This window comes from Panthera leo, chromosome C2, assembly GCF_018350215.1.
Source record: "Panthera leo isolate Ple1 chromosome C2, P.leo_Ple1_pat1.1, whole genome shotgun sequence".
NCBI classification, from domain to species: Eukaryota; Metazoa; Chordata; class Mammalia; order Carnivora; family Felidae; genus Panthera; species Panthera leo.
The window spans coordinates 74,943,371-74,960,086 of NC_056687.1; the positions used below are offsets into that span (position 1 = coordinate 74,943,371).

The 16,716-nt window shown below is 42.0% G+C and overlaps 1 protein-coding gene across 6 annotated transcripts in view; it reads left to right on the plus strand.

Annotated features, from left to right (window-relative positions):
* Positions 1-16,716, plus strand: part of LOC122229800 (probable cation-transporting ATPase 13A5) — a 115,233-nt gene that overhangs the window by 16,678 nt on the left and 81,839 nt on the right. For 2 of the 6 annotated variants that reach the window (XM_042955286.1, XM_042955287.1), the window contains exons 1-4: positions 8,234-8,347; positions 8,450-8,520; positions 8,620-8,700; positions 12,503-12,572. In XM_042955286.1, coding sequence (XP_042811220.1) covers positions 8,264-8,347; positions 8,450-8,520; positions 8,620-8,700; positions 12,503-12,572 — 306 coding nt within the window. In that variant the 5' untranslated portion in view covers positions 8,234-8,263. Of the gene's footprint in view, positions 1-7,188; positions 7,363-8,035; positions 8,183-8,233; positions 8,348-8,449; positions 8,521-8,619; positions 8,701-12,502; positions 12,573-16,716 lie in introns of those variants that run through there. The other 4 variants (XM_042955292.1, XM_042955289.1, XM_042955288.1 and 1 more) reach the window with 4 other exon arrangements.

A 16,716-nucleotide genomic window follows, 5' to 3' on the forward strand; every position in this document is an offset into this window, starting at 1 on the left:
TCAGTCTTAGCTTTAAAGGATCCTCTGGGTGCCTTTGGACCTTCCATTGCTGTTTTGTTGTCTGGTTTCGTATCAGTCTGGGGTGTTCCCGCCTTGATGCAGTTTTTCTTAAACTGAGAGTGATGAATCCAGGTTCGGACACCATCTACCTTCACGGCCGTGGGCATATCAGGATCATGGTGTGCAGTCCTTTCCAGTGCAGCTCCAGGGTTTTAGGCTTGTGCCTCTTGACCCAGACTAAGTCTCCTGGTTGAAAGGGGCGAGGAAGAACAGGAGGATGAGCAAAGGCTTCTTTCAAGGCCCTGGTTATTTCCTTTTGTACATGTTGCAGGGCCATGAGCAAAGCCAGCAAACGGTCCTGTTCCAATTGTTCCATTACGTCGTCTCCTAGCTTCGGCAGGATAGGTGGAGGTCTGCCAAATAAAATTTCATAAGGGGAAAATCCCTTGACAAATGGAGTACAACATGCTCGCAAAAGGGCAAAAGGCAGGACATCAACCCAATTTTCACCTGTCTCAAGGGACAATTTGGTTAAGGTCTCTTTTAGGGTCCGATTCATCCTTTCTACTTGAGCTGGGCTCTGAGGTCTATACGTACAATGTAATTTTCCAATTTACTCCCAATGCCCGGGCTAGACCCTGGGACACCTGCGCTGTGAAGGCCGGGCCATTGTCCGATCCTATGCTCAGAGGCAGCCCGAATCTAGGAATTATTTCATTTAATAATTTCTTAACTGGGAACGCCTTGACCCACCCGGAGGTGTCTACAAAAACAAGCAGGTATTTATATCCGTATTTCCCTGGTTTAATTTCAGTAAAATCTACTTCCCAAAACCAGCCTGGTTCAGTTCCTCTATCTCTTTTAGCTTCTGAAACCTTCTTACTTGCACCCTGATTTACTTGGGCGCAACTTACACACCTTTCAACCATCTCTTCAATCTCTTTTCCCAGCCCTTGCACCCTGAAATTTTTCCGCACTAATTCCACCATCTTGGTTTTCCCAGATGAGTCCCTTGGTGGAGTTGACACACCATGCGCGGCCCGATTGCCGTGGGTAAGAGTATCTTACCTTCAGGATCCTGAAACCACTTTCGTCCCAGTATCATACTTCCCCCTTTTCTTGAAACCCACTCCAAATCTTTAGGAGTGTAACTGGGCTCCAGTGGAAGCAAAGGCTCTGTCAAGATCGGTATCTCCAAGGCACTTTTACTTTTAGTTAGGGCAGCTTCTTGAGCTGCTGCATCAGCCAGGAGGTTTCCGACTGTTTCGAGGGAGTCGCCTTTTTGATGTCCCGGGCTGTGAATGATTGCCAGCTTCGCAGGTTCCCAGATGGCTGCTAGAAGATCTAAAATTTCAGCTTTATTTTTGATGTCCTTGCCTTCCGCCATGAGGAGACCGCGCTCTTAATAAATGGATCCGTGTACATGCACGGTTGCAAAAGCATAGCGGCTGTCCATATAAATATTAACTGACTTGTTTCTTCTGAGTTTTAGGGCTTTTGTTAGCACGATGAGCTCTGCGCCCTGGGCTGAAGTTCCCGGGGGAAGGGTCTGTTGCCATAAGTCTCGCGGTCTGTTGTCACTGCAGCGCCGGCCTGCCTTTGCACTTGAAACACAAAACTACTGCCGTCTGAAAACATGCTATCAGGGTCTTGTAAGGGAACATCCGTAATATCGGAGCGGAGGGATGAATCATCGCCAAGGTTTCTGGGCAAGAGTGCAGAGGCGGACATTGTCCTTTGGGCAGCAAAGTGGCTGGGTTTAAGGCTGTGGGGGCACAAAAACGTATTTGGGGCTGGTCGAGTAGCAATGCTTGATATTGGGTAATCCGAGCATTTGACAGCCATCGCTCTGGGGGAGCCTGCAGTAAAGCCTCCACTTCACGGGGTCCCATGACAGACAATGCTTGCCCCAAGGTTAGTTTGTCTGCGTCTTTAGGAGTGCGGTGGCGGCAATTTGTTAAATGCATGGGGGGCACCCGGAAGCAACTGGGTCCAGCCGTTTGGATAAATAGGCCACCGGTCGGGGCCAAGGTCCCAGGCGCTGAGTCAGAACTCCCTTGTCTACCCCCCTTTTTTGGCTACAAACAAATGGAATGGCTTGGTGGGATCTGGCAGGGCCAAGGCTGGTGGGGTCATGAGAGCATCTCATAAGGCTTGGAAGGCTTTAGTTTGAGTCTCCCCCCATGTGAAGGACTCTGGAGACCCCTTGAGAGTGGCATACAAAGGGGCTGCCAGTTCAGCAAAGCCAGGTATCCATAGTCTGCAGTAGCCTGCTGCCCCCAGGAACTCGCGAACTTGTTTGCGAGTTTTAGGCTGAGGAATATCGAATATAGCCCGAATTCTTTGTTCACCGAGATAGTGCTTACCTTTTTTAAGGTTGTGACTTAAATATGTCACTGCAATATGACAGATCTGTGCTTTTCTGGCTGATACCTGGTACCCCAGTTTTTGCAGAAGACTCAAGAGTTCTTTGGTGGCTCTCAGGCATTTTAAATGAGAAGGGGCTGCCAACAAGATATCATCAACATATGGCAGTAGAGTTACCTGGGGGTTGGATATTCGAAATGGCTCTAAATCCTGGTGCAGGGCCTCATTAAAAAGAGTAGGAGAATTTTTAGATCCCTGGGGGGTGTCGCGTCCAAGTGAGCTGTTTGGCTTTTCCCTCTTCAGGATCAGTCTATTCAAATGCAAATAGTGGCTGGCTTTGTGGGGCAAGCGGGATGGCAAAGAAGGCATCTTTTAAGTCCAGAACTGTATAATACACCTGAGAAGGGGGAAGCAAACTAAGGAGAGTATAAGGGTTGGGTACAGTGGAATGAATGTCCATTACCCTGGCGTTTACTGCTGTTACGTCCTGAACTGGCCGGAAATCGGATGAGTAAGGCTTCCAGACAGGGAGAAGCGGAGTGTTCCATGGCGACTTGCATGGGATCAAAATGCCAGAGTGGCACAAACGCTTGATATGAATGACGATTCCCCGCCTAGCCTCCCGGGACATGCGATACTGTTTTAGTCTTACCAGAAGTGCGGATGCCTTAAGTTCCACTATTATCGGAGCTTGATGAATCGCCAGCCCAGGTGGATTGGCCTCGGCCCATACCTGGGGGAAGTCCGCCTAGAGGCTTTTAAGGAGGGGATCAACTGCATGGACATTTTTATCAGGCACCGGAGTGAGCAGGCCCTCTTCCCCAAGTGGCACAGTCACCATTACTGTTGTTGGGCCATCCTGGCCAACTTTAATATGCATACCCCCTTCAGTGAATTTCAAACTGTAGTAGGTCTCTACCTAGTAATCCAGGGTAGGGGCATTCAGGCATGATTAGGAAAGAATGTGTAACGGTTTTATGACCTAAATCTACTTGTCGTTCAGTGGTCCATTTACAAGTCTGGAACTCAGTTGCTCCTTGCACCAGGGTTGCTCTTTGCCTGGTGGGGCCAGGATCTTGTTTTAGAACTGAAAAGGTTGCCCCAGTGTCCACCAAGAAGGTCTTAGGTTGGCCCTCTATATTAACAGTAACCAACGGCTCAGAAGTGGGCTACCGAGCTGCGGCCCTGTCAGTCTGAATCAACTCCCATTACAGATACCTGGAGTGGCTGAGTTTTGCGTGGGGCTAAGTTGGGGCAATCCTTTTTCCAGTGTCCCTCTTGTTTGCAATATGCACGTTGGTTTTTTTCCTAGTGGCGCTTTAACCCTGTGTCTTCTTTTGCCCAGACCAGAATTCTTTAGACGTTCTGGGTCCTCTTCCCCGCGGGCATCCAGGACAGCCGCTTACCACCCTAGTCAATTTTTTTTGTCTTTCTTCCTGAGAATCCCTATTGTTAAAAACTTTTTGGGCTATTTCAACTAACTCAGATAAATTTTTTCCTTCAAACCCATCTAATTTTTGTAACTTTTTCCAAATGTTTGGGGCCTTCGTAAGACAAAGGCCAGGTTTAATGCCCTTCTATTTTCAAGTGGGGCAAGGTCAATAGGGGTAAGGTGCGGTACGTCTCCATGAGCCTTTCTAAGAAGGCTGAGGGGCTTTCCTCAGCCCCCTGAACTACTGTTACCTTAGACATGTTTGTGGGCCAGCGGGCGGCCGCTGGGAGACCTCCCAGTAGAGTCTGGCGAAATAGGGTCAATGATGGCCTACCGTGAGGAGTGTTTCAGTCCCAATTTCAGGATGTGAGGAGGGAAAAACTTCCTCAAGTACAGCGGGATCCTCGGTGGGTTGCCCGTTTGGCCCCATCACTAATTTCTGGGCCTCATGATGGATCTTATCTCTTTCCTCAGTGGTGAAGAGAACCTGCAAGAGCTGCTGGCAGTCATCCCACGTTGGCTGATGGGTCACAAATACAGTTTCAAGAAGAGAAATTAATGTTTGGGGTTTCTCTGAGAATGAGGGGTTTTGAAGTTTCCGATTATAAAGGTCGCTAGTGGAGAAGAGTACATAAGTCATAAAGGGTCGGACATCACCCTGCAGGAGTGGCCCTGGAAGAAGGGGCAGGGCAGTGGGAGGGTGGTGGAATTCCGGGAGTCCCTGACCGGGTGTGAGACGGGCTCAGGGGAGTGTCCCTACTGATCTGAAGCATCTTGACTTGTATTCTTTGAGCGAGAACTATAGGGCGGCGGGTGGTTTCTTCTTCTTCCTCTGGTGCAGGTGATAGAGGGGGCGGCCACCTAGTCCCATCAGGATTCTTATTCTGAGCTCCAAATGGGCAGCCTTTGAGTGATAAAGCCTGTACTTTAAGGAGGCAAGGGGGAAGGGGAAGAAGTTTTAACCAATCTGGAGGGTTTTCAATGAGGGTCCTCCATGCCTCAGTGGAGGCACGAATGTGGTCTTCTAGGTCTTTCTAGGCACGAATGTGGTCTTCGTGCCTAGAAGAGACAATATCATGAAAATTATATACCAAAGTAAGGTCAAAGGTCCCCTGTGGAGGCGATTCGACCTGAAAGTTGGTCCATTCCACCTCGCAGAGTTCAAAGGACTGGCTTCTTAACGTGGAGGCCGAAAACTGAGGCAGCTCTCCTATAGTCCTAGAAATGAGTTAGAATGAGACTCAGAGGGGTGGGGGTACTCTGATTTTGACCCATGACAAAGATAGGCAAAACTGACAGGGACGCACAGTCAACAGGAAGAAAACAAGACACGAAGACAACACAGTTTGAGATCTCAAGGCCAGTAGGCAGTGGCAGTCACCTGAAAATAGGATTTTTCTTGACAAAAACCAAATCAAATGGGGTCCATCGGTGTCCCAGTAGCATCCCTGACTCTGTGTCTATAGGTGCATCCGACAGACCCTCCTGAGTCATTCAAATGGTGCGCCCCAAGAATTCCTTACCTCTCCCAAGTGTTGGTGCAGCAATCCGAGGAAAGAACCCTGTTTCAGACCTTTAACTTTTCCGGCCCATGCACAAAATGTTGCATCCACATGACACCTGAAACAGAATGCTAGGGGCACCAGTGACAGTCACAACAAAGTCTATTACAATGAGAGGCAAGGCCAACTGATCGGGACCAACACTCTTGATAATAATGCGGCCTCGAACAGCCGGGGTACAGAGTTTTTAAAGCCGATCACATCGTTTTATCATTACCTGGGAACAGAACGGAGAAACAGTTCCCAGATGAGTTAGAAACAGTTGCCAAGGGGCGCCTGGGTGGCTCAGTTGGTTAAGTGTCCGACTTCGGCTCAGGTCACGATCTCGCGGTATGTGAGTTCGAGCCCTGCATCGGGCTCTGTGCTGACTGCTCAGAGCCTGGAGCCCCTTTCGGATTCTGTGTCTCCCTCTCTCTCTGACCCTCCCCCGTTCATGCTCTGTCTCTCTCTGTCTCAAAAATAAATAAATGTTAAAAAAAAAAAAATTAAAAAAAAAAAAAAAGAAACAGTTGCCAAATGAGGTGATTATTTTAAACTTTCTGCCACTAAGTTGCAACCAGTGGATCTCCTTGACCTTGCCTCTGATGCTTTCTTTGAGCTTTTGTTTTCCTTCATTGGTAAAGCCTGATTTACAAGAGTATGAAATGTGATTTACAAGAGTAAAGCAAGGCTGTTATCCCTTCACCTTCAGTGTCAGAACAAAGCTGTTATTTTTCAAGCTTCCTGTTAGCCCTACACTACAATTTAACCCTTACAATATGATTTACCTAAGGTCACATAGCTAATACCCAGTAGAGCAGTGACTCAAACATCTTTGCTACCTGTGACCTTTCCATCATGTTTAAAGATTACTTTCAACAAATGTTATTAAAATCTTCATTTACCAGAGTTCTTTACTAGAAAAAATTAATGAAAATGATCACTGAAGATGATAACTATTCCAAATATTAAGCCAAGAGATTTATTATAACATGATCTAAACTGGCATAAAATTCCAGAAGATTTCCTCATTAAAAATGCTATAGAAACTCAGTAAAAACCCATTTATTAACATTACATCTCTGTGATGTGGACATGGAAGTCAGAGTCTTAGAAACACACACAAACACACACACAAAACAGCAGAGGTTAAAATAATAGTATAGTAATAATGTCATTCATAATCAACATTCTTCTGGGTCTCCCAAGTACACTAAAAATCAAGTTTTTGAAATTTAAAAACAAATGCTGTGACAGTTCTTTGTGGAAGAGAGAAATTAGAAATTTGTTTGAAATAAAGGTATATATTGTTTTCGACTGTTTCCTTCTAAAACCGTGTCTCAAAGTCTTTATTCATTTCATGATATTATCAACTCCCCTACTACTAAAAGTAGAAATTTTTCAGCATGTTACCATCAGGGTAAATTCCTATAAGCTGTCTTTTGAAAATCTTTCATGTTCACAGATAATCTCTTAATTTATATCATCCCACCATTTGTATCACCTTCCACCAGTAAATTTACATTAATATATTTTTAAACTTTATACCTAAAAAAAGTGAATCTGGTACAAATCATGGGGTGACTCTTAAAACTAGAACCAAATAAGTCTGCCCATTCTTTGGTCTGCCCGTCTGTTTTAGCTCCATATGCCAGGGTAGCCAAATGGGTCTTTTTTTTTTTTTAATTGTATCAGCTGACAGCTGTGACAATCGATCTGTTTCAACCAGCCGAAACCAGATCTGTCTCCCATCTAACACCCCTGCATCTAAAGCTTGTGTTTCTTGGAACAAAATGATGTGTTTATGTAAAAAAAGAAAAATAGAGTCATGTTTTCTTTACTCTCCAGGAGGTGTTTGGTTACCGGACCCAGAATCTACGCAGAGCCCTATGCCTTATAACAACCATGCTGACGTGTGGGGTTCTTCTGCTGGTGTTCTACTGGAAGCCCCAGTGGAGAGTGTGGGCTAATTGCAACCCATGCCCTTTGCAAGAAGCAGACACTGTTTTGCTAAGAACAACGGTACGTGCCCTTCAGCATTGCATTGGTGGTGCCACCAATGGCTGGCTGGTGTTCCAGAGATCTTTCTTTGCTTAAGAGTTTTCTTGTTCCCAAGTAGGAGATGGCAATAGTATCCTGGAACTTACTTGCCCTCTCTTACTTTGACTCAGGAAGGAAGGACATTTCCTCCATGTCACTCTGGGGAAATGACTACTATGTCAGGCTGATTTTCAGTTTCCTTAGCCATTACATGAGTAGTGGCTGTTGGTATTACAACTCTTATAGACATAACACAAGAAGGATGTATTTTTAGATATTTTTCAGTTTTTTTAGAATACAAATTTTGAGGGGAAGTAGATATTTTAAACCCTTAAATGTCATAAGATAGCCAGAAGCTGTTTTCTTCATAAAAAAACTTTCCTGTGAAGTATGTCTTTTTATTCTCTAGCATAGTGGTTCTCAAATTAGTTGGAGGGCTCCTTAAAACAGACTGCTGACCTCACCCCAGAATTTTGATTTAGTAGGCTTATGGTAGGCCTGAGAATTTGCATTTTTAGCAAGTTTCAAGCTAATGCTAATCCTCTTGTCTGTAGCCCAAACTTTGAGAATCTCTGGTCTAGGTAGGTATTTGGTTGATTGAGTGACTTATTGAATAAATATTTGAGAATTTCATGGGCTGGATTGATTTCTCTAGGATGAATTCCAAAGATATACGAGGAAGAAGGTTATATGCCTCTACTTAGCTACACTGAAGTTTCCTATAAGCAAGAACCCAGAAGAACCCCTGGTGGCTGACCGCCACTCTGTCATTAACCATGCGGTATTGAAGCCCGAATTAAAAGTAAGCAATTTTGAGCGCAATGTTATGGCATGTCTTTGCTAAAAAAGAATACTGCAAATGTTTATTGGAGGAAAGTTCTGAATGTCATGCTGCTGGGCTGGGAATTACAACAGTGTGTCAAAGCAAGTGAGGCTGCTGGGCTGGGAATTACAACAATGTATCAAGGCAAGTGAGAGCTGCGTGGGGACCCCTACCAAGAAGCCCTCACCTCCCCTGACAGGCTTTACTTGGTGAATGACATCTGTTCTATCACATTTGTAATTGCAGCTGCGATATATCCAAGTGCGGAAAATCAGGTATGTTTGGGACTACTTGGAGAAGAGGTTTCAGAAAGTCGGGTAAGTCTTTTTCTCAGCATTCATCAGGATATAAGGGAGGAACCGGAATTGTTGGGTGCCACGAACTAAGGTATGCTTCTTGTCCTGACCACACCCTAGGCTGCTGGAAGACAGCAACTCCTGCTATGATATCCACCACACGTTTGGACTGGGCCTGACAAGTGAAGAGCAAGAGGTCAGGTAGGGTTTGTGATACTTCCTGAGAGTAAACTCGGCCGGCAGAAATTGAAATATCAAATGGCTTATGATCAGTGAGCTATAGGCATAATGCTTCACCAGCTTCATTTAATTCCAGTTTATTTACCAGCAACAGAGACAAATTTTAAGTTGTTTTCATCACAAGCAAACTTATTAAAAAGAAGAGACCAAAAGAACAGTGCAGGCAAATATTTGATCTTTTCTTTCAGGATTGTAAAACAGTCTCGTCTGTGTTGTTGTTTTCATTCTTTCCTTAAAAAGCCTTGAGTCATTTCATAGACTTCTGATTTGTCATCCTCTAAATCCTTGGAGAGGCAGAAAGACAATATTATGATTAATTTTCCTATGAAGAAACAGCCTGGAGATGAAGATTTTGTTTGCTCAGGTAGTTGTGTCATTCTTAACACCTAGAACAGTGCCTGATTCATGGTGGACGCTCAACAGTTATTTGTGGAATGAATGAATACATGAATGCATTCATTAATCTACTGACCGAATGCCTTTACTATGCTAAGCACTTTGCAAGCACTAAAGATCTAAGGATAAATAAGGCTTACTCACTACCCCAGAGACATTCACTGACTATTGGGAAAGAATAGTGGTACAATTGTGAGAATGATATCTATAAATGCACAGAGATTAGGACATAATAGTATAGTAGTACCATAAAAATGCTTATGCTACTTATTAACCCATAGCGATTTTGAGTCTCGGCTTCCCTCATCTGTAATTTGAAATAGTGAATGCTGGTGAGTCTGAAAGTAAACCATTGCAAGACTTCCCCAGAATCCTAATAATTACCTTCATTTCTTGCCCATTTTCAGGACCTATCCTGCCCGACCTTCCTCACAGTCTATCAGAAACACAAATTCTCCAGCTAAGAAGCATTCTGGTACATAAAATACAGGTTCTTGGGCTCCACCCTCATAATTTTCATTTAGTAAATAGGAACTAAGGGTAGCTGTGAGTGCAGAAACTGCATTTTAAGCAAACCCCCCCTCCAACGATTCCTATGCGCACCAACTCTGAGAATTACCGATCTGTTGTTTTTAAACTTTTCTGCTGAATGAAAAATGACGAAAAAATGAACAAGGCATCATCCAGATTCTGACAATGTTTGCAAAACGCCTTTGAGATGGTATCACTGTATAAGATTTCAGATGTAATGCTGATTACGTTGAAACACAAAATGTCGTCATAGTCATTAAGAGCGTACTGGTTTCATAGCATTAAGCACCAGACACGTGAAGGATTGAGCTAAGTTAGGAGGTGTAGTTGATTAATGCAAGTTTACTTCTCCTAGGACACCATTTCTACAAGAAGGATTGCCCTTCACATTTGTCCTTAGCAAGTGCCAAGCTTTACTAAATATCACAAATAATTAAATTTAAAGCTGGTCCACACCGTAAAGAACTTGACAATGTAATGAGCAAGACAAAGAGTTTAGTTTCCCAAATGCGAAGGATAGAGGAAATAATCTACTTTCAAATACACAGGCAGGTTTTACTCATGGGTTTTTCTAGGGGGACAGTAAAGAGAGTGAATAGAATGTGAAGATCTCCTCCCCCTACCCCCATCATTTTTTATTTATTATTTTTTATTGTATTATTTTTTCCCATCATTTTTTAATGTAAGACTAGGGCTTTTTTTTTTTTAATGTAAGACTAGGGATTTTTTTTTTTTTCAAAACTCAAATGCGATTGATTGATTGAGTGATATCTGATTAAATTCCTAACTGGAGATGAGTTTGCCTTCATGAAAAGCAAGGATGCAACATGAGAAATGAAGGAGGATACTGAGAACTCCTCAATGACAAAAAGCCACAAAGTCTAAATACAACTTTCTCTTCAGGATTCCCAGAAACCAGGCAAAGAGGGAAAATGGACACATTTATGTGGTCACCTTTTTGGTAACAAAAAAGCAAATCAGAACATCAGGAGAGACAACATCCTGAAGAGAAATTTTCAGAAGGCCTTGGGAAGAAAAATATTCCAGGAGCTTCCCCGCTCCTATCTTCACTTATTCATGAACTGGATGCCACTTTCTCTCTGCCTGTCGTAGATATGTCCACAGGGACTTGAGGCAATTCTCTTATCTCACAGAAACAGGGAAAACCACACCTACCTTACCCCCATCCATCCAATAATCTTATAAGGACAGTCTTTAAGTTGTGCACTTCCTCATTTTCTTTTCACTTAATGCCCTGCTCCTGCCTCCTTTGTTTACCCTACTGAAGTAGAAGAAATGTCTGGTGGTCAAGGCAGCTCTTAACGTGGGCCCCAGACCAGTCACCCTGTTGGTAACCCAGCTCTCTGGAAGAAGAAAAGCTTGGATGGGGAGAGTCTGCCAAATTCTATCGTGGGAAAAACAACCGCTATTGCTGATTTCAAGCCACCAACGTGACATCACTGAATGTGGAGCTTGGAAGAGATGTTCCCTGTCAGCTTGGGTATACATCAGGGCCGAACTTAATTCTCAACATCTGTCACCTGACTGGGAAAAAAGGGCATGCCTGTGAGTACCAGAGGAAAGGAATCTTGAGTAACAGGCAGCAAACCCAGCAGCACACGCTGTTTGACCTGTCTCCCAGCATCTCTGCACCTCAGTGTTTTCACACATGGAGTCAGAAGACCCTGGTTTGCGTCCTCTGGGATCCATGCAAATCATTGCAGTAGGAAAGGCGTGGCTTGGAAATCATACAAACTTGGGCTGAGCTCTGTTACACCTTAGATTCAGGACATGTCATGCACATTGCACCATCAGTGCTCACGGAGTGTGAGGTGGAGTCGTGGAGCCCACGTTGTGACACCTGGATCCGCTTCTTTCCTGCTCTGTGGCTCTGGGGGAGTTACTGAGTTTATCTGAACTTCACTTTCCTTTATAATAAAAATGATAATATGAAAACTCGTAGAGGTAATGTGATGATTACAGGAGATAATACGTATAAAAGGCTAAGAGTTGCATTGTCACAATTAATACTAGATATGGGTACCTTTGGCAGAACACACAAAATGAATAGTTTTTCCCATTGGCAAAATGGGAGATATTAGCCCTTTCCTTTAGACCGTTGTGACAAACGAGAGAATCTTGTGTGAGAACGCTGTAGATTGTCAGATGCTGTACAAACATGAGGGCCTCTTACTGGAATGTACTCATGTGTGGATTAACAAAGTGTTAGATGTGAAGACCATATATCATCTTCTAGTTTGTTAGCTCATTCATTCATGTGTTTATTTACATATACTAAGGGCCTGTCCTAGGTGCTGAAGAGACCAAGGTAAGATATATATGATCTCGAACATCAAGAGCAATCTAGAATGCCTAAGAATTCTAGAAACATCGTCATATCTGTGTCTTGTTAGGTGTTCTCAGAATGTGATTGAATTCTTTAAAAAATAACATGCCTTTCTAACTGCATTTTGATTCTTGAGTTGCATTAAGATATATTTTTAACTAGAAAAACAACTTTGTCCATCATGCACTTTCATTTTAAAACTATGTTAGTATTTTAGGATGTGCACATTAATTTTTTGATTAAAGGCACAAAGAGCCTTAAAGGTAGAGAAGTGACTTTTGCCTAGTCTGGTTGTACTCACTTATCAATGTGGTTTTATTTTTATTTATTTTTATTTTTTAATTTTTTTTAAATATGAAATTTACTGTCAGACTGATTTCCATAAAACACCCAGTGCTCATCCCAAAAGATGCCCTCTTCAATACCCATCACCCACCCTTTCAATGAGGTTTTAGATTTGGCACTTAATTGGTGATCACTTTCTTACAGAAGATTAGTGTGTGGGCCCAATGCCATTGAGGTAGAAATCCAGCCCATATGGAAGCTGCTTATTAAACAGGTAACTGTTTCATCTATCTTTGAAAAAAAAACAATTTTTTTTCTTTATTTTTATTTCCTGGTATTCAGGAAATTTTAGGCAACACACGGATACTTGGATATGAACAAAATCTATGGTTCATATAACTTCTTTTTGTTCTTCCCTTCTGTCTTTATGCTTTTCCTGTCTGTGAATGTTTTTTCCTTTTATTTTATTTTTTTATTTCAATAAATATATTTTTATTCCAAGATTTCTAAATGGTCTTTTTTAAATAACCACTTGTTTTAAATTAAAATCCATTTAAAAAAATCTCTACCCGTGAGAGACAGATTCATGTTTCATTATTTTCTGTTTTTTTCATTTTAAGTTTTTGATGGGGGTTGTAATGGTGGTGGTGGTGAGGTAATATTAATTCCGTGATCTTTTTGATGAATTTATTATTTTTTGTATCAAGTTTATTTATTTATTTATTTATTTAATATATGAGATTTATTGTCAAATTGGTTTCCATACATCACCCAGTGCTCATCCCAAAAGATGCCCTCTTCAATACCCATCACCCACCCTCCCCTCCCTCCCACCCCCCATCAACCCTCAGTTTGTTCTCAGTTTTTAACAGTCTCTTATGCTTTGGCTCTCTTCCACTCTAACCTCTTTTTTTTTTCCCTTCCCCTCCTTCATGGGTTTCTGTTAAGTTTCTCAGGATCCACATAAGAGTGAAAATATGGTATCTGTCTTTCTCTGTATGGCTTATTCCACTTAACATCACTCTCTCCAATTCCATCCATGTTGCTACAAAGGGCCATGTTTCATACTTTCTCATTGCCACGTAGTACTCCATTGTGTATATAAACCACAATTTCTTTATCCATTCATCAGTTGATGGACATTTAGGCTCTTTCCATAATTTGGCTATTGTTGACAGTGCTGCTAGAAACATTGGGGTACAAGTGCCCCTATGCATCAGTACTCCTGTATCCCTTGGGTAAATTCCTATATATGCTACTGCTGGGTCATAGGGTAGGTCTATTTTTAATTTTCTGAGGAACCTCAACACTGTTCTCCAGAGCGGCTGCACCAGTTTGCATTCCAACCAACAGAGCAAGAGGGTTCCCATTTCTCCACATCTTTTCCAGCATCTATAGTGTCCTGATTTGTTCATTTTGGCCACTCTGACTGGTGTGAGGTGATATCTGAGTGTGGTTTTGATTTGTATTTCCCTGATGAGGAGCAACGTTGAGCATCTTTTCATGTGCCTGTTGGCCATCCGGATGTCTTCTTTAGAGAAGTGTCTATTCATGTTTTCTGTCCATTTCTTCACTGGGAAATTTTTTTTCGGGTGTGGAGTTCGGTGAGCTCTTTACAGATTTTGGATACTAGCCCTTGGTCCCATATGTCATTTGCAAATATCTTTTCCCATTCTGCTGGTTGCCTTTTAGTTTTGTTGATTGTTTCCTTTGCTGTGCAGAAGCTTTTTATCTTCATGAGGTCCCAGTAGTTCGTTCTTGCTTTTAATTCCTTTGCCTTTGGGGATATGTCAAGTAAGAATTTGCAATGGCTGAGGTCAGAGAAGTCTTTTCCTTCTTTCTCCTCTAGGGTTTTGATGGTTTCCTGTCTCACATTCAGGTCCTTTATCCATTTTGAGTTTATTTTTGTGAATGGTGTGAGAAAGTGGTCTAGTTTCAACCTTCTGCATGTTGCTGTCCAGTTCTCCCAGCATCAATTGTTAAAGAAACTGCCTTTTTTCCATTGGATGTTCTTTCCTGCTTTGTCAAAGATTAGTAGGCCATACGTTTGTGGGTCTAGTTCTGGGATTTCTATTCTATTCTATTGGTCTATGGGTCTGTTTTGTGCCAATACCATGCTGTCTTGATAACAGCTTTGTAGTAGAGGCTAAAGTCTGGGATTGTGATGCCTCCTGCTTTGGTCTTCTTCTTCAAAATTACTTTGGTTATTCGGGGCCTTTTGTGGTTCCATATGAATTTTAAGATTGCTTGTTCTAGCTTCGAGAAGAATGCTGGTGCAATTTTGATTGGAATTGCATTGAATGTGTAGATAGCTTTGGGTAGTATTGACATTTTGACAATATTTATTCTTCCAACCCAGGAGCATGAAATATTTTTCCATTTCTTTATATCTTCAATTTCCTTCATAAGCTTTCTGTAGTTTTCAGCATACAGATCTTTTACATCTTTGGTTAGATTTATTCCTAGGTATTTTATGCTTCTTGGTGCAGTTGTGAATGGGATCAGTTTCTTTGTCTTTCTGTTGCTTCATTATTCGTGTATAAGAATGCAACTGATTTCTGTACATTGATTTTGTATCCTGCGACTTTGCTGAATTCATGTATCAGTTCTAGCAGACTTTTGGTGGAGTCTATTGGATTTTCCATGTATAATATCATGTCATCTGCAAAAAGTGAAAGCTTAACTTCATCTTTGCCAGTTTTGATGCCTTTGATTTCCTTTTGTTGTCTGCTGATGCTAGCACTTCCAACACTATGTTAAAACAACAGTGGTGAGAGTGGACATCCCTGCCGTGTTCCTGATCTCAGGGAAAAAGCTCTCAGTTTTTCCCCATTGAGGATGATGTTAGATGTGGGCTCTTCATAAATGGCTTTTATGATATTTAAGTATAATCCTTCTATCCCGACTTTCTCGAGGGTTTTTATTAAGAAAGGATGCTGAGGGGCACCTGGGTGGCTCCGTCGGTTAAGCGGCTGACTTCGGCTCAGGTCATGATCTCGCGGTCCGTGAGTTCGAACCCCCGTCGGGCTCTGTGCTGACAGCCCAGAGCCTGGAGCCTGTCTCAGATTCTGTGTCTCCCTCTCTCTGACCCTCCCCCGTTCATGCTTTGTCTCTCTCAAAAATAAATAAACGTTAAAAAAAATTTATAAAAGAAAGAAAGGATACTGAATTTTGTCAAATGCTTTTTCTGCATCAATTGACAGGATACTATGGTTCTTATCTTTTCTTTTATTAATGTGATGTATCACGTTGATTGATTTGTGAATGTTGAACCAGCCCTGCAGCCCAGGAATGAATCCCACTTGATCATGGTGAATAATTCTTTTTATATGCTGTTGAATTGGATTTGCTAGTATCTTGAGAATTTTTGCACCCATATTCATTAGGGATATTGGCCTGTAGTTCTCTTTTTTTACTGGGTCTCTTTCTGGTTTAGGAATCAAAGTAATACTGGCTTCATAGAATGAGTCCGGAAGTTCTCCTTCCCTTTCTATTTTTTGGAATAGCTTGAGAAGTAGAGGTATTATCTCTGCTTTAAACGTCTGGTAGAACTCCCCTGGGAAGCCATCTGGTCCTGGACTCTTATTTGTTTGGAGATTATTGATAACTGATTCAATTTCTTCTCTGGTTATGGGTCTGTTCAAGCTATTTCCTCCTGATTGAGATTTGAAAGTGTGTGCGTGTTTAGGAATTTGTCCATTTCTTCCAGGTTGTCCAGTTTGTTGGCATATAATTTTTCATAGTATTCCTTGATAATTGCTTGTGTTTCTGAGCGATAAGTTGTAATCATTCCATCTTCATTCATGATTTTATCTACTTGGGTCATCTCCCTTTCCTTTTCAAGAAGCCTGGCTAGAGGTTTATCAATTTTGTTTATTTTTTCAAAAAGCCAACACTTAATTTCGTTGATCTGCTCTACAGTTTTTTTAGATTCTATATTGTTTATTTCTGCTCTGATCTTTATTATTTCTCTTCTTTTGCTGGGTTTAGAGTGTCTTTGCTGTTCTGCTTCTATTTCCTTTAAGTGTGCTGTTAGATTTTGTATTTGGGATTTTTCTTGTTTCTTGAGATAGGCCTGGATTGCAATGTATTTTCCTCTCAGGACTGCCTTCGCTGCAATCCAAAGCATTTGGACTGTTGTATTTTCATTTTCGTTTGTTTCCATATATTTTTTAATTTCTTCTCTAATTGCCTGGTTGACCCATTCATTCTTTAGTAAGGTGTTCTTTAACCTCCATGCTTTTGGAAGTTTTCCAGAATTTTTCCTGTGGTGATTTCAAGCTTCATAGCATTGTGGTCCGAAAATATGTATGGTATGATCTCAATTCTTGTATACTTATGAAAGGCTGTTTTGTGACCCAGTATGTGATCTATGCTGGAGAATATTCCATGTGCACTCAAGAAGAAAGTATATTCTG